The sequence below is a fragment of the Protopterus annectens genome, chromosome 3.part1, assembly GCF_019279795.1.
Source record: "Protopterus annectens isolate FY-2018-M chromosome 3.part1, PAN1.0, whole genome shotgun sequence".
Lineage (NCBI taxonomy): Eukaryota > Metazoa > Chordata > Ceratodontiformes > Protopteridae > Protopterus > Protopterus annectens.
Genome location: NC_056732.1, coordinates 101633883 through 101658726, shown reverse-complemented (window position 1 = coordinate 101658726; position 24844 = coordinate 101633883). Strand labels below are relative to the sequence as shown.

At 41.0% G+C, this 24844-nt stretch overlaps 1 protein-coding gene across 1 annotated transcript in view; it reads right to left on the bottom strand.

The window, feature by feature from the left end:
• Positions 1-24844, bottom strand: part of LOC122798020 (ethanolaminephosphotransferase 1-like) — a 1115305-nt gene that overhangs the window by 461571 nt on the left and 628890 nt on the right. The window contains exon 6 of the mRNA XM_044066615.1: positions 10338-10446. Within this exon, the coding sequence (XP_043922550.1) occupies positions 10338-10446 (109 nt within the window). The remainder of the gene's footprint in view (positions 1-10337; positions 10447-24844) is intronic.

Below are 24844 nucleotides of genomic sequence, written 5' to 3'. Positions count from 1 at the left end.
AGCTGACATCCAGATCCCCTTTCATGCTAGTATACCAGCAATTATCTACAGCTGCGGGACACTTTTGTCCATTCAGGCTACAGTTCAGAATATCTGTCATGGTCTAAAATCAGGGTCTGCACTCAGTTGAAGATAGCTAAAAGGAAGACTATTTGACTGCTCTGCTGAGTATGGTTTGATCTGATGTAGATGTTTAGTAATAATGGTGTAATACACTGCATGGAAGTGAAAGTAGTCAGGAAAAGACAACAAATTGAGATGGCACTTGACAGTTATACGGACAGGAAACAAAACTGAATTCTATAACAGTAGCACCAGATAAATTAGTTACAGCAGTAAGCACCTGATTTACTGTCTTTCTGGAGCTCTTCTTTGGGGAGAAGTGTTCTCTTGTACACACAAAGCAGTTCTTTTTTATGTTTGTTTACAGAGCTAGCTTATTTATTTATGCATTAACTGCAGATGTATTTAGATTTTGTGAGGAGCTCTTGATATATGTACGTCATATATTTTTTACACGGATAAGCCAACCCACCCCAAACAAAAAAGACCAAAGTGAAGAACTTCGCTAAAGCAAACTTCACACTACTCAAGACTGGTGTGGTATCCTTCAAGGCCCTGAGTCAGAGGAAACCACAACCCAAGCTCTGGAAGCCCTTACAAATGCCTTCTATGAACACCTCCAGGACTGCATGGATCAGGCAATCCCAAAAAAAACCAAGGCCTCTTCCCACAAGGGGCAACCGCCCGGTCGGGGGGCCCCCAGCCATTAACAAACTTAAAAAAAAGGGGAGAAGGCTATAACATGATAGAAAAAAATCCATAAAAGAAGTCACCCTGATCATTATTAGTAAAAAAATACGAGCACTCATAAAATCAACTAAGGCCAATTTTGAGAGAAAAATTGCCATGGATTCAAAGGACAATCATAAGGCCTTTTTCAGCTATGTTAGGAACCTGGGTGGAAACTCACAGATATGCTCAGAATTAGTCCAAAATGATACAAAAATCACTGAACCCACAGACATTGCCAACATACTGGCAGACAGGTTCAGTGCAAACTTCACCCCCTCTCCCCTAAAGGAGAGATAACTATCCCAGCCGAGTGTAGCCTCCCGGACATCTCAAATGCGCAGGTGAAAGCTGCTCTCTCTAAAGCTAAAAACACAGCATCAATGGGACCGGATGGTGTCCCGGCTGTGTGCACGAGCTAAATGAGGAATTAAACCCGCACATAAGGCAGCTGTTTAATCTCAGCCTTACCACAGGATCGTGCCCAAGGAGTGGCGTCCGGCAACTGTGGTCCCACTCCACAAAGGTGGCGCCTCTATGGACCCTGGTAATTACCGCCCCATAAGCTTAACAAGTCTAGTCTGCAAAGCTATGGAGAGGATCATAATGGAGCTCATAAACAAAGATATAGGGGACCTGCAGACATTGGACCCGACCCAGTTTGGCTTTGTCAAGGAAGATCATGCCTTTTGAACTTGGTGGACTTCTTGAAATAGTCACCAAGGCCATTGATGAGGAAAGGCAGTCCATACAGCCTACCTTGACCTTGCAAAGGCTTTCGACACAATACCCCACTCGGGTATTGTAGAAAAACTTACCAGCTTAAATGTAAACCCATATGTCACAAGATGGGTTGCAAACTGGCTTAAGGACAGAACCCACAGGGTTAGAGTTGCTGGCGCTGTGTCAGACTCCAAGCCGGTCACAAGTGGTGTCCCACAGGGCTCGGTCCTTGGCCCCTATTGTTTGGCATCTACTTCTCAGAAGTACAGGCCAACATGGGAGGACTTTGGCTGACAAAGTTTGCAGATGACTGCAAACTGGGCGCCATAGTGGAAAGTGCATCGGACACGGATATCCTTCAGAAGGGACTCACGGAAACAGATAGCTGGTGCCAGAGCCATGGCCTGAAGTTAAACGCCAAAAATGTATAGTCATACCCTTCGGGAAAAACAAGGTAACCCCAAGCTACCATATAGGTGGCAATCCACTAAGCACAGAAGAGGTTATCAGGGACCTGGGGACCCAGGTTGACAGTGGCCTTTCTTTTGACACTCACATTGCTAAAGTGGTTAGAAAGACCTTCTACATTGCCCACCTGATCATGAAGGGATTCACATCCAGATCTAGTGAGGTCATTGTTCTCCTGTACTCTTCACTTATTAGACCAATGATCGAGTACAATGCCCCATTCGGGATGTATCTCACCCGACATCTGCAGCAATTGGAGAGACCCCAAAAGTTCCTCACCAAAAGGATAAAGGGACTCCAAAATCTGTCATATGCTGCCAGATTGAAGAAACTCCAGCTCTATTCAGTCGCATACCGCCTGCTCAGAGGTGACATGTGCCTGACATACAAGGCCATGTCCAACCCGGAATTAATGGACATGCTCCACCTCAAAAAATCCAAATCCACCAAAACCACTAGAGCAAGCGACTTAAACCTTAGCACGGATATAAATAGGACGTGCTGGAGGGATAGATTTATCACTCAGAGACTCCCTATGCTGTGGAATAAAATCCCGGTCCATGTGAGGCAGAGCACCTCGCTGATTCTGTTCAAGAGAAATCTAGACCTGTGGATGGGAGATCGTAGGTTTACCCCGGGAATCATCTCTGGGTCACTGCTGGACAGAGGCACAACAAACTAATGGGCACAGTATTTTTTCATATAAGGGGTGGCGTAAGCCACAATAATTTGGGCTAGGCTTATAAATGCCTTAGGGCAGATAGCCTAGTATAAACCTATGAACCTATGAACCTATCAACATTAGTCAGTGTGAACAAATCACCTACAGCCAATGTTTATGCTGCAAGGTGGCTAGACCTTAACCTTGGGCCTGAAAGGAACAAGGCTGATCCACATGTATACTGGATCAGCTTTGAATACCATGGGCATGCATGATATTAATGAATAAGGTAAGTAAAGAGATAGCCTTTGGCAGTTGTCTTAGCATTAGAAAGAAGGCACTGTTAGTAATGTTAGACGTTAGTGAAGGTAATGCTCAGGATCTTGCAAACTAGACTCCAGCTATATATGGACCAAGAAATGCCAGACGTGCAAGATAGTTTTAGAAGTGCTAGAGGTACAAATAATCAAATTGGTAATGACTATTGGATACGGGAGAAAGGAAGGGAGTTCATGGAAAAAAATATATTCTGCTTTACTAACTACTTTAAAGCCTTTGGCTGTATTGGCCATAACAAACTATGGCAAGTTTGTAGAGAAATGGAGATACCAGATCACATTATTTGCCTTCTGAGGAATCTATATGCAGAACAAAAAAGAAACAGAACTGAATATGACACAACTGACTGCTTCAGGATTAGAGAAGGAATACAATAAGGCTGTATACTGTTCCCCAATTTATTCAGTTTAAACATTGAATATATCATGCAAAAGGCTGGGTTAGATGGCACTGTCATTGACATCAACCATGTCAAGCAAGCAGATACCACTCTGATGGCTGAAACTGAGAAAGGGATAATGAGCCTGTTGATGAAGGTGAAAATAAGAAGTGTAAAAACCTAGCTTGTTGATCAACAAAAGATAAAAGTACTAGATGATTATGTTGTCTAGTACTATAAGTTTGTTGAAAACAACTGGAAAAGATCTGGAGTCTATGACAGATTTTGTTTTGATACTTTAAAAGATCTCTGCAGATGGTGATTGCAGACATGAAATTTAAGGGCACTTGTTTTTCGAAGCAAAGCTATGGCAGACCTGGATAAGATTTCAAAGAGCAAAGACATTACACTGTCATCAAAGGTATATATATATTCAAAGTTATGTTTAGTCTAATAATAACATATGGCTGTGAGAGTTGGATTATAAGTAAGGCTATGTGCCAGAAAATTGATGCTTTTGAATTGCGGTGCTAGAGAAAACTTTTGAGAATTCCATGGTCTGCAAGATCAATTCAGTTAACACTTAAGGAAATAGACACAGACTGTTCACTGGAAAGCCTGACAGTAAAACTATGCTTTGGACACATAATGGGAAGACAGCGTTCCCCAGAGGAACTGATGGGAAAGATCAAAGACAAAAGAACGAAGGGGAGAAAGAGGATAAGATGGATAGACTGCATTACTAAAGCAATGAATATGAATTTTCAAGAACTAAAAGAAACAGTTTTTGACACATAGGCCTAATAAGTTAAAGTCAGTGAAGTCATGAAGAGTCTTTCTCAACTAAATGACTGAACCTCAACAACATATTTAGTAAGCTAACAGTTTATTTCTTGTCAAACAATTATGAAATCAAAATAGTTCTGATGATTGAATAGCCTAGCTGAATATCTTTTAAATAAGATGATATGATTGACAGTGTCAAACCTTTACAAATAAACAAATGAAAGGGGTTCAACAGTCACCAAACATGCTGCAAATAAACTGAAGAAGTGGTGAATAATGTAGTGTGCAGTGCTCGTCTGTTAATCCAAGTAGGAATTCAAACAAAGATGAAACAAACAAGCTTTTATTTACAAAATCGGATTGTTTTCGTCCTTACCAGTCAAGGACTTTTTCAGAATAATGTGTCAAATCATTCAAAATGCTGAAGATATAATGCAGCTATAAGTCTTCTTTTGTTAAGACTTTGTATGACATGCTTAGTTTTTCTAACTATGGTGGTGTTAACCCAAAGGTGATGCTGCAAACCATGTAGTGTGTGAGATACAATGTTATATTTGTACAAAAAGAAAGGCTTCAATTTATACACAGATCTTTCCAGCAGATTTCTGCCTTTTAGTAAAACAATGGCTTTGTCATTTGTGAGCTGACATCCAGATCCTCTTTCATGTTAGTATACCAGCAATTATCTACAGCTGCGGGACACTTTTGTCCATTCAGGCTACAGTTCAGAATATCTGCCATGGTCTAAAATTAGGGTCTGCACTCAGCTGAAGATAGCTAAAAGGAAGACTATTTGACTGCTCTGCTGAGTATGGTTTGATCTGATGTAGATGTTTAGTAATAATGGCGTAATACACTGCATGGAAGTGAAAGTAGTCAGGAAAAGACAACAAACTGAGATGGCACTTTACGGTTATACGGACAGGAAACAAAACTGAATTCTATAACAGTAGCACCAGATAAATTAGTTACAGGAGTAAACACCTGATTTACTGTCTTTCTGGAGCTCTTCTTTGGGGAGAAGTGTTCTCTTGTACACACAAAGTAGTTCTTTTTTATGTTTGTTTACAGAGCTAGCTTATTTATTTATGCATTAACTGCAGATGTATTTAGATTTTGTGAGGAGCTCTTGATATATGTACGACATATATTTTTTACACAGATAAGCTCTGTGTGATAAAAGGTATTCAGGCCAAGGACAGATCAAGCTCGGAGTAGACACCTTTAAGCACACTTTTCCAACAGGTGCCAGAGAGCTGAATATGCACAGAAAGTTAAGGATAATATACTGAACATTGTGCAGTTCAAGCCATGTAAGAAGGTTCTAGTTAGTATGATGTTAGTCTCTAAATTTTATTTACTTTTTACTAACAGTTGCACTGCTGCAACAGAAAGGAACAAAGATATACAACTTTTTTTCTCTTATTACTTCTCAAATTTTAACATTTTCTATTGCCCTAAAAATCTTTAACATTCTTCTCTTAGTTTCAACAGCTCAAGTTCATATTTCTTAATATTCCAAACTATTTCCAGCAAAACTTAAAATACCATATTGTGAATCATAACTTACATAACATCTTTATCCCATGGAAACAAAGTTTGTTCATTCCATACTAATTTCTTTATTTTGCTATGTCTTAACATGTAATTCACCAGTCTTTCTCTTCTTAAATATTGTCTCATATCTGCATCATTTACGTCCTCAGTTTAAATTTCTGTTACCTTCCATAAACTGTTTGCTATCTTAAACCTTTCCTTGTCATTCATGTTGCTTTATTCCTCCTTTACTTAAAAACTCTTAACCAACAAAACAGGTAAGCTTTACCAGTAATACTGCCCTAACACAATATGTGCTGTACTATCCCCCTCTCATTCCTTACCTGAGTACTCCTCCCTTTTTACATTCCTATTTCCTGCCTGTTCAGTCCATAGCTTTCATCCTGTTAGCTACCTACTAGTTTCCATTCTTAAAAAGAGAAGAAAAGTTCACTTGATTGCACCACCATTCTTAAAGAAATCGTTACGCACACTTTCAATGATCGATTAACTAAAATCAGTTTAATTCTGTATTCAGTATTCACTCAGTTTTCATCTTCATCTAAACTTGCTTACATCATTCCTCACATTTTCTTTATTTTATAGCCTATCATTTGCCCCTGCACAACCACAGACATCTCTTCCATTTCCTATCACCATCCTAATGGAAGTAAAGAAGACGGTGGCACCTTATATTTAAAATTTCCAAAAGCAATAGCACAATAAGCACCATGCAGAAATTCCATTGCATGTTCCATCCTCTACAATGAAGTAATCATCAACTTTCATCTTTCTTTTTCTTCCCCACTGTACTTTATTTAAAAAGGCCAGACAATTCAACCATTTCACATGGTCACTCATTTCTTCCATACTTTCCTTTCCTCATCACTATATACTCAAACTATTCCCACCCTGCATACCTTTATTTATTTTTTCCAACCTTTACTTTCAACCTAAATGTTTTTCAAACTCAGTCGGTATTATCTACCTTCTTAATTACTCAAGATGAACAAACAAAACTAATACAGTAACTTTATGGCTCTTGTATATTATTACTATCAAAGACATATGACCCCCCCACAAAATATTCAAAGTTTATTACTTTGCAAAATAGAAAAAAAAATATCCCTTGTACTTCACCCTTCCATATCCTACAACTCATTTTTAAGTTCATAAATTAATAGGAAGTGTTCAGGCCTGTAGCCTGTTAAGGAACCAGGATCGAAGGCAATGCCTCCCATTCAGTTATCTCGATAATATGCATAAAAAATGCGATCTATGTATCTTTTCAGGCAATTTATCCAACATTATGAGTATGCATCGTGTGAAATATGACACCCTGACCTTAGTTTTATTTAAGTGTAACTTGAATAACAGATTATTGTGTCTATGAATTAATGTACATGTGTACATCTCCAACCACGGGATTGCCTCCAAGTTGTTTATCATTAAATTCCTTATAAGCAAATACAAACACACGAACAGATTTAGATATTACATCTCTCTATATAACTTAATTATGTTATTAATGTTTTCATAAATTTCCTCTGGACAGTTTTGAAAGTCTTTAATGGACATGCAGTGTATTAAAATATTACATTCAATAATTGGCAGGATATGTGTTTTATGAAGATGAATCCAGCAAAATTCATACATAGTGCTAATGTGTTTGGGCAATATTCTGAATTGTCTCATTGCTTTGCTCTAAACGTTGGCATTTTGCATACCAAATAAAAACAATGAAGCCAAAATGACTGCAAGGTCCTTATAATTATTAACTTCAGTCAGCATATCTTTACCTGCTGTTTTAATACCTAATAACAAATGTCATTAAGTAACTGCAATGAAGGACAATGGCATGCCAATAGCATTTCTGTCACTTAAATATGGCATAATCCAGAAAGTAATAACAATATAGTGCAGAAAAGCAAACATTAAATCTGATAAGATATGACACGTGATAGAATATGGATATTGCAATCTTCTTATCAATTGCAGACAAGTAGAAAGCCAAGTCCTAAATAACATTAGGCAGTTGCTTAGTTTTCAGTGGTACAATTCTAAAAATCAATAAAACAGACAAATGTTATCCCAATAAGCAAGGTACACTTTGCATAAAAATCATTAAGAGTATTGTTCACTGCTAATAAAACATATGAGAAATAACACTGACCCTGTAACACACCAGACAGAAATTTCAGAAAGAAAACAGCAATAGTTTAGTCCGTGTCATGCCATCTGTGAGGAGGATAAACTGTAGCAATCTGTAATGTTATGGCATGGTGACTAAATCCTAGTGTCACAAAGGAGCAGTGACCAGGTTAAAGCATGTTAACTACAGATGATTACTGGAATAAGTTTATTGTTGTGTGCAGTACGGCTATAAAAATACTGTAGTGACAATATATGTGGTTCATAAAGTACAGTTAAACTATAGCAACCAGCTCCAAGAAGCATCAACCAGAGCTACACAGAAGGAAGTCTGAAAAGGCAAGGATTTTAGCCATGATGGACTTAACTTTAAGCTCCAGCGGGGGGGCTAGTATAATGGTTAAGGTCCCTATCGCACATGGCACAGGGTTTGATTCTGACCTTGGTTATTGGCTAGGAATGATATCTTACTATGAAACTATGGATGAGAAATCATAAATTCACTCCTGGAGTGGTGCCCATGGCCCTTTTGGGCGGAGGCAGTCGGTAAAATACTCAGAGGTATAGGTACAAATAAAAAGCCATCATCTAGCGCTTACGGATTCATAACAGGGTAAAATCCACATAATAATTGCTAGACTTGTAATGGCTCTTAAGCCATTAGCCTGGTAATCTCCTTTGAAACTTATGAAACCTACAAGCAATTAAATATAGAATGTACTTCATCAGGTTTCAACGCAGCAAGAACAGGAAAAATGTGACAACATCCTTCCATATTACATGTCAAGAATATGAGAAACCTGCCATAACAGACTTTTATATCATATGACAAGAATATGACAAAAATGGCTGCTTCATTTAGTTGATTTAGAACTCACCACAGCATTCTGATATTCCTGCACATTAAAATAGATGAAAAGAATAAGCACATGTCAATACTGCATCAAACAGCAGTATCAGTTCCTATTTATCTCACTTTCTAAACACTATGGTATGGCCTAAACGTTGACCACAGTCTGCATTAATACAAATGACAAATACTAATTATACATTTGTTTCAGCATAAATGTAGCCTAGCCCAATCCACATCGTCAGGTTAAAAATGTGTGTAGTATCTCATAAATTTATTCTCAATAAAGGCAATGTCACTGTAATAAAGCATGACCTGCAATCTATGCATTTTAAATTTATATTGGACTCAACCATTAGGGTGTCTGAGAAGCAGGCAGATATAGTTAGTAAGTAAACCACAGCACTGCAAAAGCTGTAAGCAATAGAAATATGAGCTAGTAGATGAGTGCAATAAAAGTACATCTTCACTGTGGATTGGCAGCAGAAGCCAACTGCCCCTGCAGCATATAACTGGAATAAAATTAATTCCATTGTCATTGTGCTCTAATACAATGAAGAAAGTGACACATACATACAGTGTTGGGGTGTTTTTTTGCCTTATATTAAATAATAAACCCCTATAGCAGAGCATACATGCTCTTTCTTATGGCCTATGTCACATTTGCTGACTGGATGTGGCTAATGACTGTACTGCAACTTTTAAATAATGTTTTAACTGGGTGTGGGCCACAACAGCAAAAACAACTATGTGTATATATATATATATATATATATATATATATATATATATATATATATATATGGGATCTGGACACATGCTCGACTAGCATATGTCCGAATCACAAAACACCGAATACACATACACGAAAGCGCTTAACATCGGCAAGCGCTTCCATGCATGTGTGCCTGTCAGACTACAGTGCGGGTAAGGGAAAATTCTCTTTTCCCCACTGTAGTGCGATCTCGGAGTGAGAATATTAAAGTAGGGGGGTGGGGGGTGCAAGGGGGTGAAGCCCCACTGCAGAAACGTAGATTTATTTTTTTTGAACTACACATACATGGAAGCGCTTTTCAATGTTAAGAGCTTTTGTGTATGTGTGTTCGGTGTTTTGTGATTCTGACACATGCTGGTCGAGCATGTGTCCTAGACCCATATATATATATATATATATATATATATATATATATATATATATATATATATATATATATAGATCTACACACAAATATACACTCACATGTTCATATACATGTTACAGAAATACACACAAACAGTATTTTTGAGAGGTGTAAAGAAACCAGAGTAAGCTGTGAGTGATGTAGAACATACAGATTCCATGCAGAAACTAATCAGAGGGCATGACTAAACCCTGAATGCTGCAGCTGTAAGACATAAATCACTATTTCACCTAGCTTCTTTCCTAACATTTTTACTTTGAATACACTGATCAGAATATTGAGTTGCAAAACTGAACAATAAAACAGTTGAAAATTAACACTCTTGAGATACACAAATAAATCCAAACATTACACTGATTTGGGTACTTCAGCAAGACAAAGGATTAACTAAGTCAATGACACAGAAGGATCTGGGACTAAAAGCAAGGCAATGGAGGAGACAGCAAAGTTAAAGCAAATCTTCGGACTTACCTATCACCATGGCTAGTAAGATATCCGAAAAGTAATAACCAAATGGTAAAGGCCTATGCCAGGCTTCTACACCAACTACTGCGGTCAGCAGATACACTGCTGTTAGTGTCTATAAGGAGGGAGAAAAGCAGTTTCAAAGTTTTGCATGCAATTAAATCGATTTTATTAGCTCAGTCTTTACTATCCAACAATTCACTCTGATAGTTACAACAGTAATAATAATGCATACTGTAGTAGTCTTGTTTTTTTTAGAAAATTCCTTTGCTACATCTAACAAGTATACCCTTTTCTCTAGAATAAGTGGCTCAGATCTTTGAGAACTTTATGTGAACTACAGGATGTAAGATGAAAATTCAAATTGCTTTTCGGTCTGGCTTACCTTGTGTTCTGCAGCCAACTCTATTTTTAGCAAAAAACAACAGCATGAAGCCTGAGCAGAATGATTTCACAGCAGCTGCTATGTGTAAAATAATGAAAACACTGGACAAGGTACAATCATCTGAGATATTAAACAATGAAAATAATGAAGCAATTGAAACCACTATCAACAGCTGTAAAGACCTATAAGAGATGAGCTCTTCTGGTGGTATAGAGGGGTAAAGCCCTAACTATGGCTCAGCTGTCCCAGCTTCAATCATGCGACTGATGGAGTGGCAGGAAGAGATGGGTGTTACCATCCCTGGCAGGATGGTCCTGTGGGAGTCTGCTGCTATGATCCCCGGTGATAAATAGGGATGTTACACTGGAAGGTGTGTTGCAAAGAGGGGAAAGGGTGAAGACATGCCTGAACTACCATGGAGATGGGGCAATATGTCACACTTCTGCATTGCACACCCGCCCCTCAGAGGCAACCACGGATTTGCAAGGGTGGCGGTAAGGTAGAAACAGGGGTAAGTTATAAAACATGAAAAAAAACCTCAGGCTTGGAAAAGGACTTCAGCAAACTCCCCCATGACATCCATAAGATCCTGACTGGCCCCAGCTTAAATTCAGGCATTGGACAGGGGGTTGACTGGAGTAATGCTAGATCCAGCATAGGGTGTGTGCCACTGGGATGGCTGTCAGAGTGAAAGAAGGAGAGAAAAATAGAATAAAAAAAAAAAAAAAGACGTGTAAGACAAACTCTTTTACAAAAACAATAAACTACCTTTTGCATGAGCCACTTCACTTTGTTTCCAGAAAGTACGTAATATTACTGATCTGCTAATAAGACTATGGATCTAGTAATAAGGGACTTTTTTTAGAATAAATTGACCTACCATAGCAGTGGGAATCTGAAGTCAAGTGGTGGCTCTTTGCTTAACAATGATTTACATTAGAAAGCATTTGCTAAAATGCTAAATATATTAAAAATGCTGACTTCAAACATTACACTTAAACAACACCACCATTATCAAACCACTGATGTTAGTATAGGGTATCAAAGGATTCATGTGCGATTTTGCTGGCTGAATTTGCTCAGGATATCTGCTAGTATCTTAGCACTCCTTGGCATATGCAAAAGTGAAGCTGTAACTTTTGAATATGTTATGTCTTGGGTCATCAGTGATTCTCTGCAGGTCTGAAGAAATGGAAGCATGATTATTTCTGTTTATGTGGTACTCCGCTGCTACAGACATCTGGTCTGCAAGATGAAGGCTACAATTGTGAGGCATTTCTCTCTATTTTTATTATTAATCAGGTAAGTCATGGTGAAATATATAATTTATTTATTTCCAACAGGGCCCTGCTGAAAGACTCCACTGCCTTTCGCCAAATGGCTTATTTGTTCTATCAGAGGGTTGACAGCTAGGCAACCCTAGGAAATGTTACGAGTCACATGACCCACTCATTCCTGCCGGGGTGCCTTATCATCCCATTCTTTTCCCCCTATGGTACGAGTTGGGTGGTAGGGAACAGACCAGCTTAACAGTCCAGTGGGGTGGCCTAGCATCTGTCGCTGCGGCATCCAATTTCTCCTGTGGTAGCTGACATAGCTTCTGCTTCCTGCTGCTAACTGCATGGAGTATACCCACTCACACTGCCTTGGCTTGTGTGCATGCATGCATACAGCATGTGCTGACAGGGTCAAGCTCCCCCTAAGTGTGACCCAAGTGGTGAGCCAGAGCTGCCTTTCTCCTCACAAGATGGGCCTGTCAACCATGTTCGTTTACTCCCATCCTCCCCTGCTAGGTTCTACAGGTGCCTATGCCACTAATTAACTCAAGTCACCTGCATCATATTCAAGGCTTTATCTTTCAATGTCACTGAGCTGGCTAAATATATGAGTTTCATATGTTATAAAATGAGCAAATAATTGACAACTTTAGTTCCTGAATAACAAAGAAGAATACAATAAATAGGGTAAACAAAAAAATTCATGCCAGTCCTAGAAGCATCTACATAATAAATGTATGAAGAATTTTTGTGGAAAATACAGCACAATTCATTGTGTATTAGGGCCTTGACTACAGAACGCAATCTGTGAAGTATAAAATGCAATGTAAGACAATAAAGTAGTAGAGCAAAAACTTACAAACATGTAGAAAACAAAGGAACAAAAAAATGAACAAAGCAAGTAATATACTAGCTGACAAACTTGTTGTCAAAGACAATGACTAAGTTTAACAGCAGATGTTGATGAGTAGGGGGTACTAAATGTTAGTACAGTAATGAAGATGAGGAACACTGCACGTGAAGATAAATGAAATGAACTCCAGAAAAAAAATGCTTCACATCTCTGCACCACATTGAATAACTTCAACAGTGAGAAAGGCTGAAAGGGATGCACTTGTTGTGGGTATACTCAAGGGAGACTAAAGAAAGGGCTTCTCTTTGAGAGAAGACATTTTCCTTTTATCACTCCAGTACCATCACAGAGTATGTCAGAACCTGCCTGTACAGTGGAGCCCATTTTTAAGATTAGTGGTCTATCCTGCAGGTGAAACTAGATATCAGATTCACAGGTGAAGTCACAAAAGCATATGCTTATGCCAACAAGTCTGCCTTCCTGACTAACTCAGCAGATCCAGGTCTAGGGTAACACTGTGATGGACACATTTGCCATTGAAGTTAAAATAGGTTTTCTTTTGAGGGGGGGTAGACTTTATTATAACTACTATGTTTATTAAACATGCAAGCTCGCTGGACAGAAGTGTCCCCTTTCTGTGGCAACCCAGGGGCACTGAGTGGTTAAGTGACTTACTCAAAGTCACACAGTAGGCAAATGGAGGTAGACAGAATGAAGCCCTGTACCCCCTGAATATAAGAAGCAGCTTACAGCTTTAATTGTCTCTGCTAAGTAGAAATAGGCCTGTGCCCAATCTACCCCATTTCTTCCAAAAATTACCTTTAAATCACTATATCTTGGGGAAAAAGACTATTCTTAGATATCACACACACAGCAACTGTACTATGCTTTGATTCATAATTTAATCATCATAATTGTGTCCTATTCTTTTCAAACTATAACTGGTCATGTCATCCCTTACTGGCTTTATTTTTACATTTTTCCATATATCACTTCCATATATGTTTTAAATCCTACAACAGTTGTTTCTTCAGTAGTTCTAGGCAATGGCACAATAATAATTTCAGTGAAGACTACTATTGTGTTTCCCTTAAAGAATCTCTTCTCTTGAATTAACAGACTAAGCCACTTATCTCTGAGTATATTAATTGCTGAAAAATATTCATCTGCTGTATTTATTTATGGAGTATTTTAATGGCTCCCTATCTGTCTCCTCCCTCTGTATTCAGCAAATGCACTTTCATCGTCTGAATCCTTCCACATAGTTTCTAAAGTACAGCTTTTAAACTTTTGTTTTGAATTCTCTGTCTTTTCTATATCACTGCAGATGTGGGGGTCTCCAGACACTGTATTTAAAAGACTTTCTGAAGATTTATACAGTAGCATCATTACTGCCTTTAACTGCACATGCTGTCTTTGTTTATCCAACCAGCCAAGCTATAAACTTTTCTTACTGATTTTCATACTGGTCACCTTAAATGTAATCAGGAATGACCTTATTTTTATTTTAATTTTGAGTGCCTTCCCTCTTCAGTTTTCCTTTCTGGAATTCTTTCTTCAAACTACTGTATCCAGGTGATGTGATTGTGAGTTTGGAGGGATTAGAGGATTGTACATATACAGGTAACACACTTTTCACTAACAAGCGATCCTGAGTTGTAGGACCTTCTACTAAGCACAGTACCTGATCTTCCGTTTCACCAGCTGTGGGTCTAACTTAGTGCTTTGTCATACCTGACTAATGAGCAGGGTGTTGACGGAGTGTGTCATCATTTCAAATTGCAGTAAGGAGACTAATGAAAGTAACATTATAACTGGTAAAGCTATGAACATTCTGTTTAACTGTAGTGATGACAGCATTCACTGTGCAATTTTTACTTCAAGTCATCTCTCTTGCAATAAAAGTGACAAACTTGATAGATTAACTACAAAAGGTCATGGGGTCCCATGGAGTTTGTTGGCAATTCTGGAAGTATTGCATTGTTTATTTTTTGTTAAAATAATTTATAGTTTGCGATGTACTGAAATAGACTGAAACTGACAATTTTGCCACCATATATATAGAAATATGGCCTTCACATGCATTTGTTTCTTGTTGGGTGATACGATTGTTCTCAGCATAATATCAGCAGCTTACATGACAAACCTGAACTACTGTAAACTATCTGCTTTGTCAGTTTTAAGGCAGCACTTTTTAGATGCATATGTTCCAGTGCAAGGTTCAACTCACACATTCAGTGCAGCATTATTTCAAAGCTGGCCCTATTCTAATACTGCTGAGCTGATACATCTCAGTGCTCACAGTTCTCTGCCTTGGATACAACACAAGACAGTGGAACATTGCAGCAATATTAGGCAAGCGATCACAGGGACCACAAGAGGCCAAGTTAGCCATGTACAGGTTTAAGCAGACAAAATTAAAAGTTCTTGTCTCACTTTACCAGTGAGTGATTCCCAAATCAAAAAGGGCTGTACATGAGAACCCTAGTGTAAACTTATGTCTACACATTCAGTAATCAAGATTAGCCTTAAACGCAAACAAAATTTTACTCTGCTAGACCTACAGTGGTAATTTATTCTATAGGCTGGAAATGCATTGAGTTAGGAGCCCTTCCTTCCAGTGAGCCATGTTTATTTGCTAGTGTAAATTTTAGGTCATGGGTGTTTGTAAAGCCATTGGTTTTACAAACAATAGGAAGTCAAATAAGACGGGTCTTTGATTGCTGGATAAGCAAGACACAGATCACGTCTAAAATTACCACTTAATCTTCTGATCCAAATTTAGAAGCCTTATATATGGGTTACAGATGTAAGTCATAAAAGCAGACAGCAGCTATCTAACATCATTGGCCTGATTTTAAATTACTAGCTAGAATACATGGGAAAAAATGAAACTCTCTCATACAACACTTGTTGTTGTTGTTGTATCTTTCGGCTTTTCCCGGTTAGGGGTCGCCACAGTGGAATTCTGGTCTGCTAATGATTGGCAGTAGATTTTTACATACCGGCTTGCCAGGCCTGACGCACAACCTTCAACGAAGGTATGCCCATTCACGCATGTCTCCACACAGAAGACACTTTAGCTGAGAATCGAACAGGACAACGTCTTACTGTGAGGCGACAATGCTACCGCAGCACTACCACTGCAGCATTTCTCTCATACAACACTGATTTTTAATAATGGTGAACAAATCAAACAAGGTTTTGGTATAAAGTTTGATGGAGCTCAGTGGGGAGATAAAGTTACATTTTTGGATATAAATTTGCATGTTAGAGGAAATAAGGTAGTAACATCAGTGCATCATAAATTTGAAGGTGTGAATAATTTCATTAATGGGACTAGTTGCCATCCTCCACACTTAATATCAGCACTTCCCTATAATGAATTATTGCGAATTTCAAGATTAACTAGTGATGAACAACAAAAAGAATTAGAAATTGAGTTGACTTGTCAATCAAAAGAGGTTATTTATTTATTTTATTTATTTAACAATGCTCCAGCTCTTGCTGTGAGGCGACAACGTTAACCGCTGCACCACTGTGCCGCCCTATATATATTGTAGAAATATATATATGTTATAGTGTAGAAAGTGTAGAACAAGCTAAAAATAATTTGAATTTTAATAATCAGATTCATAAGCAAGTAAAATACAGGGCTAAATCAGATAAAAATGTGTATAATCAACAAGTGGATAAAATGTTTTTTGTTACAACATATGGAACATATACAGAGAAATTAGTAGAAATTGTTTTGTTTTATTGGACACATTTGTTACAAGATCCATGCTTGGGTGAATTGTTACCTCAAAAACTTTTAGTTATGTACTTACCATAACTTCGGATGTATGGGATCCATCTCGCCTACATTCATAACTGATGGGTTCGGAGCCGAACCCTCGGCTCCGACTCGGCCACTATATAGTAGAATGAAGTCTCTAATTGGCTGGGCTACCCCTTATCCCAGAATGCACCACGCCTGCTTCCCCAGATCTTGTTTGTTCGCTTTTATATACTTACATCCAGGCACAGAGACATACCAACAACTGTAACAAACTAAAGTCCTTCAAGAGAAAAACTCAGTAAGTAGCAACATTTCCTCTAAATCCAATGGGAAGGGGGAAGGAGGGCGGGTATGAATGTAGGCGAGATGGATCCCATACATCCGAAGTTATGGTAAGTACATAACTAAAAGATGTAATGGGATCCTATCTCGCCTACATTCATAACTGATGGGACAGCATCCCTAGCACCTAAATCCCGGGTGGCTCATTGGAAAACACTCCTGAGAACTGTGGAACCAAAGGAAGCTCTACCTCGAGAAGCCACATCTATCTTGTAATGAGAAATAAAGGTGTGCGGAGAAGTCCAGGTAGCGGCCGCACAGATATCATCTATCGATAATTTGGAGTGGAATGCTACAGAAGTAGTCATTGCCCTGGTAGAATGAGCCTTGACTGGGAATGGTAGCTCTTTGCCGGACTGTGAATAGATGAAGGAGATGCAATCTTTAATCCATTTGGCTATGGTGGTTTTAGCCACCGGTTGACCCAACCTATTTTCCGCAAAGGACACAAACAGCTGATCTGACTTCTGTGTCTGACTGGTCCTACCTAAATAAAAACGCAGTTGTCTGTGAACATCCAACTGATGGAAAATATAGTCTGCGCTATTGGAGAATTTGGGAAAAAACACAGGGAGCTCCAAGGATTGTTGAATGCATAAAAATAAAATAAAATAAAAATAAATAAATAAAAGGGATGCTACCTTGGGCAAGAAAGAGGGATTTAACTTGAGAGACACTCTGTCTTTGTGAAAAGTCAAATAAGGGGGATTAGAACAGAGAGCCTGAAGCTCTGAGACCCGCTTGGCAGAGGTCATTACCACCAAAAAGGCGGTTTTCCAAGATAGAAATTTTATATCACAAGTAGCTGCTGGTTCAAAGGGACGGGCAGTTAAAGAAGCTAGAACCATATTGAGATCCCAAGGGGGCACAGGATGGGCTATTGGGGGCCGAAGGAGCCACGCTCCTTTAAGGAAAGATTTGCAAAGCCTGTTTGCCATTAAGGAAGGCTCAAAGGAGACATAAAAATTAGAGATAGCCGCCAGTTGGACTTTAATTGTGGAAACTGAAGAGCCCAAATAAAACAAAGAAGCCAGGAATTCTAAAACCTGAGGTACTGGGGCGGTAAGGGGATCTATACCTCGTTGCTTGGCCCAAATAGCAAACCTCTTCCACTTGCTGGAATACAGTATAATAGTGGAAGGTTTGTGAGAAGAGGACAAAATGTGGATGACGTCTGGAGAAAGAGAGTTATCTCTGACTAAGGTTGGAAGTGGAGTAACCAGGCGGCCAACCTCAAGGACCTGAGGGATGGATGTGACTGTCCCAACTGATGAGTTAACAGGTCGGGCAGCAGGTCCAGAAACCATGAGCCCTCCACCGCATACCTCAGAAGGAAGGGGAACCAAACCTGACAAGGCCAGTGTGGAGCGATCAGAATCATGTCGCTTCCTAGATAAATCGCCGTTTGTATCACCTTCAGGAGAAGGGGAACCGGAGGTAAGGCGTAAAGTAGACCGGGGGGCCAACTGTGAGCTAGAGCGTCCCTGGGAATCTGCCCCTGAGAGGGAGTCAGAGTGAAGAACTCCCTGCATTTCGCATTGTGAGGGCTGGCGAACAAGTCACAACAAGGGAGGCCCCACTTGGCGAAAATGTTTGCAGCCACCCTGTCGTTGAGGGACCACTCGTGGGGCAACAGGAGAGTCCTGCTCAGCCTGTCCGCAATCACATTGGATTTCCCCAGAATGTGCGTTGCCACTAGGAAACGCTGGGTAGAAATCACCCAATGCCACACTCTCATGGCCTCTCGGCAAAGATGGTAGGACCTGGTTCCGCCTTGCTTGTTTATGTACCAGACTACTGACATGTTGTCGGATAGGATCGCAGTAGTACCCCGGGGAAGAACATGATGAAGTGCTTGCAACACCAGTAGCACCGCTCTCATTTCCAGGATATTGATATGTAAGTGCGTTTCGTGAGCCTGCCACGTACCTTGGACAGACCTGTCCAGATAATGCCCCCCCCACCCTATCTGGGAGGTGTCCGGGGTCACCGTGGCGACGGGAGGTTGAAGGGCAAAGGGTCGCCCCTGGTCCAGGTTGGACCGAAGCAGCCACCAACGTAGGTCCCGACGGCAAATTTCCATAATCTGGACCAAATGGTTCAAGGGGAGATCCTGAAAGGACCATTGAACAGACAGTAGCCATTGCAGCACCCACATGTGCAGCCTGGCTAAGGGGACTAGTAGAATAGTCGAGGCCATCGTGCCCATAAACTGCAGAATCAGTCTGGCCTGAACTCGTGATCTGGGTAACAAGGTTTGAACCTGAGACTGCAGGACCTGAATCCTTTCTACTGGCAAGAATGCCTGCATTCTTCTTGTGTCTAACTCTGCGCCTATAAAGGTAATACGCTGAGACGGCTGCAGCACAGATTTTCTCCAATTGAACGTGATTCCTAGTAAATGACCCAAACTGACTGTGGTCATAAGCGCCCAAACTAATAGATGCTTGGTGGTGGCAGTAAGGAGCCAGTTGTCTAGATAGAGAAACACTTGGAATCCTAGACTTCTCAAGTGAGCTGTCACTACTGCCAGACACTTGGTGAACACCCTGGGGGCTGTGGTGAGACCAAAGGGCAGTGCTCGGAACTGGAAATGACTGGTTCCCAGGTGGAAACGTAAGTGAATCCTGGACTCTTGACTTATCAGGATGTGATAGTAAGCATCCTTGAGATCTATGGAGCACATCCAGACATCCTTCTCCAATAACGGGAGAATGGACTGAAGGGTGACCATTTGGAATTTGGATTTTTTTACAAAGCGATTCAATGATTTGAGGTCCAAAATGGGCCTTAAGTCCCCTGTCTTTTTTGGCACCAAAAATAGTCTTGAGTAAGTTCCTGATCTGATCTGGTCGGCGGGGACAGGCTGGATGACTCCTTTTCTTAGCAGCTTTGAGACCTTGACCGCTGTTTGATCCCGCTGACTGGGTGGCACATCCGGGATTTTCCTGATAGGAAGAGGGGGCTTGATGAAAGGGATGGGATAGCCTCCGGTTATGGTTCGGAGCACCCACTGATCCTTGGTGATAGATTCCCAAGCCTGTGGGTGTTCCGCAAAGCGACCCCCGACTGGCTCCGGAGATGCGCAGTCGGGCCATGTCTCAGGGACGGTCAGCGTAGGATGGCGCACGAAAGGAATCGCGGTCTCCAGAGTTGCGGGGCCTCTGCCGCCTCTGGGGCGGCATCTTCCTGAATCCCCCCCCCGCCTCTGGAGGGGGATCACTCGGTGGAGTAGGGAAAGACCTTTGAGATTTTCTGAACCACATTTTCCCTCCTCTCTGGGCCTTGGGGTAAGGTCTAGAGGGAGCGGAAAAACGGGCCCCCACGGCAATCAAGGTCTTGCCCTCCTGCTCGCATTGAGTCAGTGTGTCCTTCACCTTGGGTCCAAACAGGGAGGACCCATCAAAGGGGGCATCGGTGAAGGAAGACTTAAAGGCCTCCGCAAAGGGACACAAGCGTAACCAGGCATGTTTTCTAAGAGCCACGCCTGTTCCCGCTGCTCTACTTGCCCCTTCGGCCGCATATGAGATGAGCCTCATGGACGAGTTGACTATCGAAGATAGGGTAGTCATCTGGGCGCCAACAGTTTGGGCTAACGCCTCAGGAAGATTACCCATAAGAGACTCACCTAACTCTTTCAGGAGGTCCCTTTGGAGCCTGGTAAAATGACAAAGATAATTCAGCGACCGCAGGGTAAAGGCCGCTGAAGAAAGGGTACGCTTCCCGTACCTATCCATGCTTCTGGAATCCTTATTAGGAGGGTGAATAGACGTTGAAGCCTCTGCCATGTCCTGCTGAGTGGCAGATGCCACCACCATCGCATCTACTGCAACTCCTTTGGTCAAAAATTCTTTTTGAGGAGGGGCTGAGAGGAACTTGTTAGGCCTGGCGGGCACTGGTTCCACAGAGTCAGGGTGTTCCCACACCCTTCGAGAAACTAAATCTAGCAATTCATCGAAGGGTGGAGACACCCAAGAGGCAGAGGGCTGGGCCCCAAAAGCCTTGAGGAAGACTGACTCCTCTGCGGAAGGGGTTTTGGACTGCCAATCGCCTCTCTGTCTCAGGATCTCGAGGATATCTGAGAATGAGACGTCATCCGAGGACAATTTTGGGGACTACTCCACATCATCGAGGTCAGTATCTGATGTGACAGACTCATCCTGGGAGTCAATGTGCTTCCTCTTGCACAATTTTTTCCTTGGAGGTTCATCTGAAGCAGATTCAGATGGACCTCCCGGGAGAAGGGAACACCCCAAGGGGGTATCCTCAGGCCCTGGGGCCCCGCTGTCATGGGAATGAAGCACACCAGAAGCACCATTTCCCAAGTCTAGGGACAGTGAGGTAGAGACTTGCTGAGCCGGCAAGGACATGGCCAGCGCACTCCTCATGGCCTCAAAAGCAGGACCTCCAGACTCTACGGAGGACACCGGCTGAGAGACCACGACGGTACCGGGAATCCCTGCGGCCAACGCTCCGAGGGGGAGACTAAGCACCGAAGCTACCAGTTCCAAAGTGTTCCCCCCGGCCCCGACTGAGGAAGTCCCGGTACCGAACCCTGACGCTGAGGACAGGGTAGGAATGATGGTCGGAATCGAGAGGCTCCGAGGGAGTCTCGGTTTCCGACTGGATGACTCTGCTCCGCTCCACCATCACCGACTCCAACGGTTCCGAGAAGGTTGGAGGAGGAATCGAGTGCGTCGAAATGGGGGCCGGCTCCGGAGCCGAGTGGGCTGGAGCCGAGACCATTTTTGCAAAAACTGGGGACTGGAAAAGCCTCTGGATAACTCTGTCCAAATCTGAGTCCGACAACCTGGAGGATTTAGAGGAAATAGATGGGGGCCGAGACGACTTCTCTCTCGGCTCCAATAGACCAGGGGACTGGCTCCAAAATGGCTCCAACACCATCGGCACCGTATCTGGAACCGTATGAACAAGTATCGGCGCCGAAGGGGACTTCGGGGCCGAGGGAGGAGAGTCTGAGCTGCACACCTCCAACGGCTCCGAGACCAAAGGAGCCGAAGCAGGTAATTCGCCTCTCGATCCCCCAAACCTTCGGCTCCGACACCAATGGAGCCAAGGAAAGAGGTATCGAGGCAGACTCTTCCACCCGAGGCTCCGAAGCCATTGGAGCCGAGGAAGAAGAGGTCGACCTGTGCTTCTTGGAAGTCGGTTCCAATGGACTGGTCGGAGCCGACGACCTTTTCTTTTTAGAAGCTGGAGAGGAAGGAGAAGCCAAAGCTTCCTCAAAGGAGGGCTTAATAAGTCCCTTAAGGATCAATTTATTTTTACGTTCTTGAAGGACCCTAGAGGAAAAAGCATGGCAAACACTACATGTTTCCTGCAAATGTTTCGGTCCTAAACAATATACACAAACAGCGTGGCTATCGGTAATGGACATTTTGTAGTTACACTTGGTGCACTTTTTAAAACCAGACTTCTGCTCTTTCCACATCCTATCACACCACTGTTTTTACCACAACGAAAAAAACAACCTTAAGTAGGGCACGAGCCCTTTGACTCAAATGGGACTGGCCCGAGATACAGCACACAAAACGGGCAGAAGCCCTCTAACTTAAACGGGCTTAACCCGATAAAACAGAACTCACAGTAAGACAAATTCAGCACACTCACACACAAATAAGGGCAAGGGCCCTCTAACTTAAACGGGCCTTGCCCGGTAAATAGAAAAAAATAGCAATCACACCAAAAAGGTTTACACACACACGTAAAGCTGTTAAAACAGCTGTTTGTTAAATTTATGAAGAAACCCCTAGGTCAAAAGACCAAAAAGTAACCAAAAACTACTTAGCTCCAGCCAAGTCGAGACCACGTCTAGCTTGAAAAGTGGCAAATGAGATCTGGGGAAGCAGGCGTGGTGCATTCTGGGATAAGGGGTAGCCAAGCCAATTAGAGACTTCGTTCTACTATATAGTGGCCGAGTCATCAGTTATGAATGTAGGCGAGATAGGATCCCATTACATCCTATGGTGTCTTATAGACGTGGAAAAAGTATTAAAGATATGCTAGTTCATGCTTATTTTATTCTTTCTGCTGCCAGTCTAACTAAATGTATTTCTGATTATGGTTTTAAAGCATGTGGTCATTGTAGTATATGTAACCAAACAGTAAATTCTTTTGACTGTATAAATGGAAAGAAATTTAATGTGAATGGTAATTTTAGTTGTAACACAGAGGATATTGTTTATGTACTCAAATGTGAATGCAATTTATTTTATATAGGTGAATCAAAAAGAAGTTTTCGAGTCAGGTTTTTAGAACATCTGAGAAATATTAAAAATGAAAAGGTAGAAAGCCCTTTAGGCTTTCATTTTAAAAAATATCATAACAGTGATGGTAAGAATTTAACAGGCACAATTTTGGAAAAAGTACATTCTGTGAAAGGTATGTGCTTGAAGAATAAACTACAATGGAAAGAAGCACTGTTTATTTTAAAATTTGACACTCTACACCCTAAGGGGTTAAATAGAGAGCTTGATTGGAAATGGCTGCTGTAATTAAGTGTTTTTTAATTGTTTTATTAGAATAGTTTTTTACTATATAAAGGAATGAGAAATGGGTTTTGTTATACTCTGTTAAAAGGCTTATGCCGAGGAGCTGGAGAACATCAATTGTTGGTACTATAAAATAAATTCTTTGGATATACTGGCTGAGTCGTTTCCTGGACTAATTTTCCTTCTTGGTGGTTTAATATAAAATTATAAGTTCTTGTCTCACTTTACCAGTACCTGATGGTGCCCACCTCCCAAATCAAAAAGGGCTGTACATGAGAGAGAACCCTAGTGTAAATTTATGTCTACACATTCAGTAATCAAGATTAGCCTTAAACGCAAACAAAATTTTACTCTGCTAGACCTACATTGGTAATTTATTCTATAGGCTGGAAATGCATTGAGTTAGGAGCCCGTCCTTCCAGTGAGCCATGTTTATTTGCTATTGTAAATTTTAGGTCATGAGTGTTTGTAAAGCCATTGGTTTTACAAACAATAGGAAGTCAAATAAGATGGGTCTTTGATTGCTGGATAAGCAAGACACAGATCACCTCTAAAATTACCACTTAATCTTCTGATCCAAATTTAGAAGCCTTATATATGGGTTACAGATGTAAGTCATAAAAGCAGACAGCAGCTATCTAACATCATTGGCCTGATTTTAAATTACTAGCTAGAATACATGGGAAAAAATGAAACTCTCTCATACAACACTTGTTGTTGTATCTTTCGGCTTTTCCCAGTCAGGGGTCGCCACAGCGGAACTCTGGTCCGCTAATGATTGGCAGTAGATTTTTACATACCGGCTTGCCAGGCCTGACGCACAACCTTCAACGAAGGTATGCCCATTCACGCATGTCTCCACACAGAAGACACTTTAGCTGAGAATCGAACAGGACAACGTCTTACTGTGAGGCGACAATGCTACCGCAGCACCACCACCGCAGCATTTCTCTCATACAACACTGATTTTTAATAATGGTGAACAAATCAAACAAGATTTTAATATAGCTTATCTGTTTATACGCTGGCTATAGCAAATTTTCCATGACCCTGACTTTTCAAAACTTTAACTTTAGCAAGCTGTTGAACTTAACTAAGTTTTTTTTAAATGGTAATGCTGCCAATAATCTTGGACACTACATATTTTTGCATGCTATCCACAGATTAACAATGTAAAATAAATGGCTTTCCAAAATGGACTGAACTGCCTAGCTTATCAAACTGAACAAAGCATTATGAAAATAGATATGTACATCAGGGCTTCATAACAACTACAAAACAAAGTGAAATTAGATATGTAGATTAGGGAACTACAACTATGGGATCTTAACAACCACAAAACAAAATATACACATATGGAAAG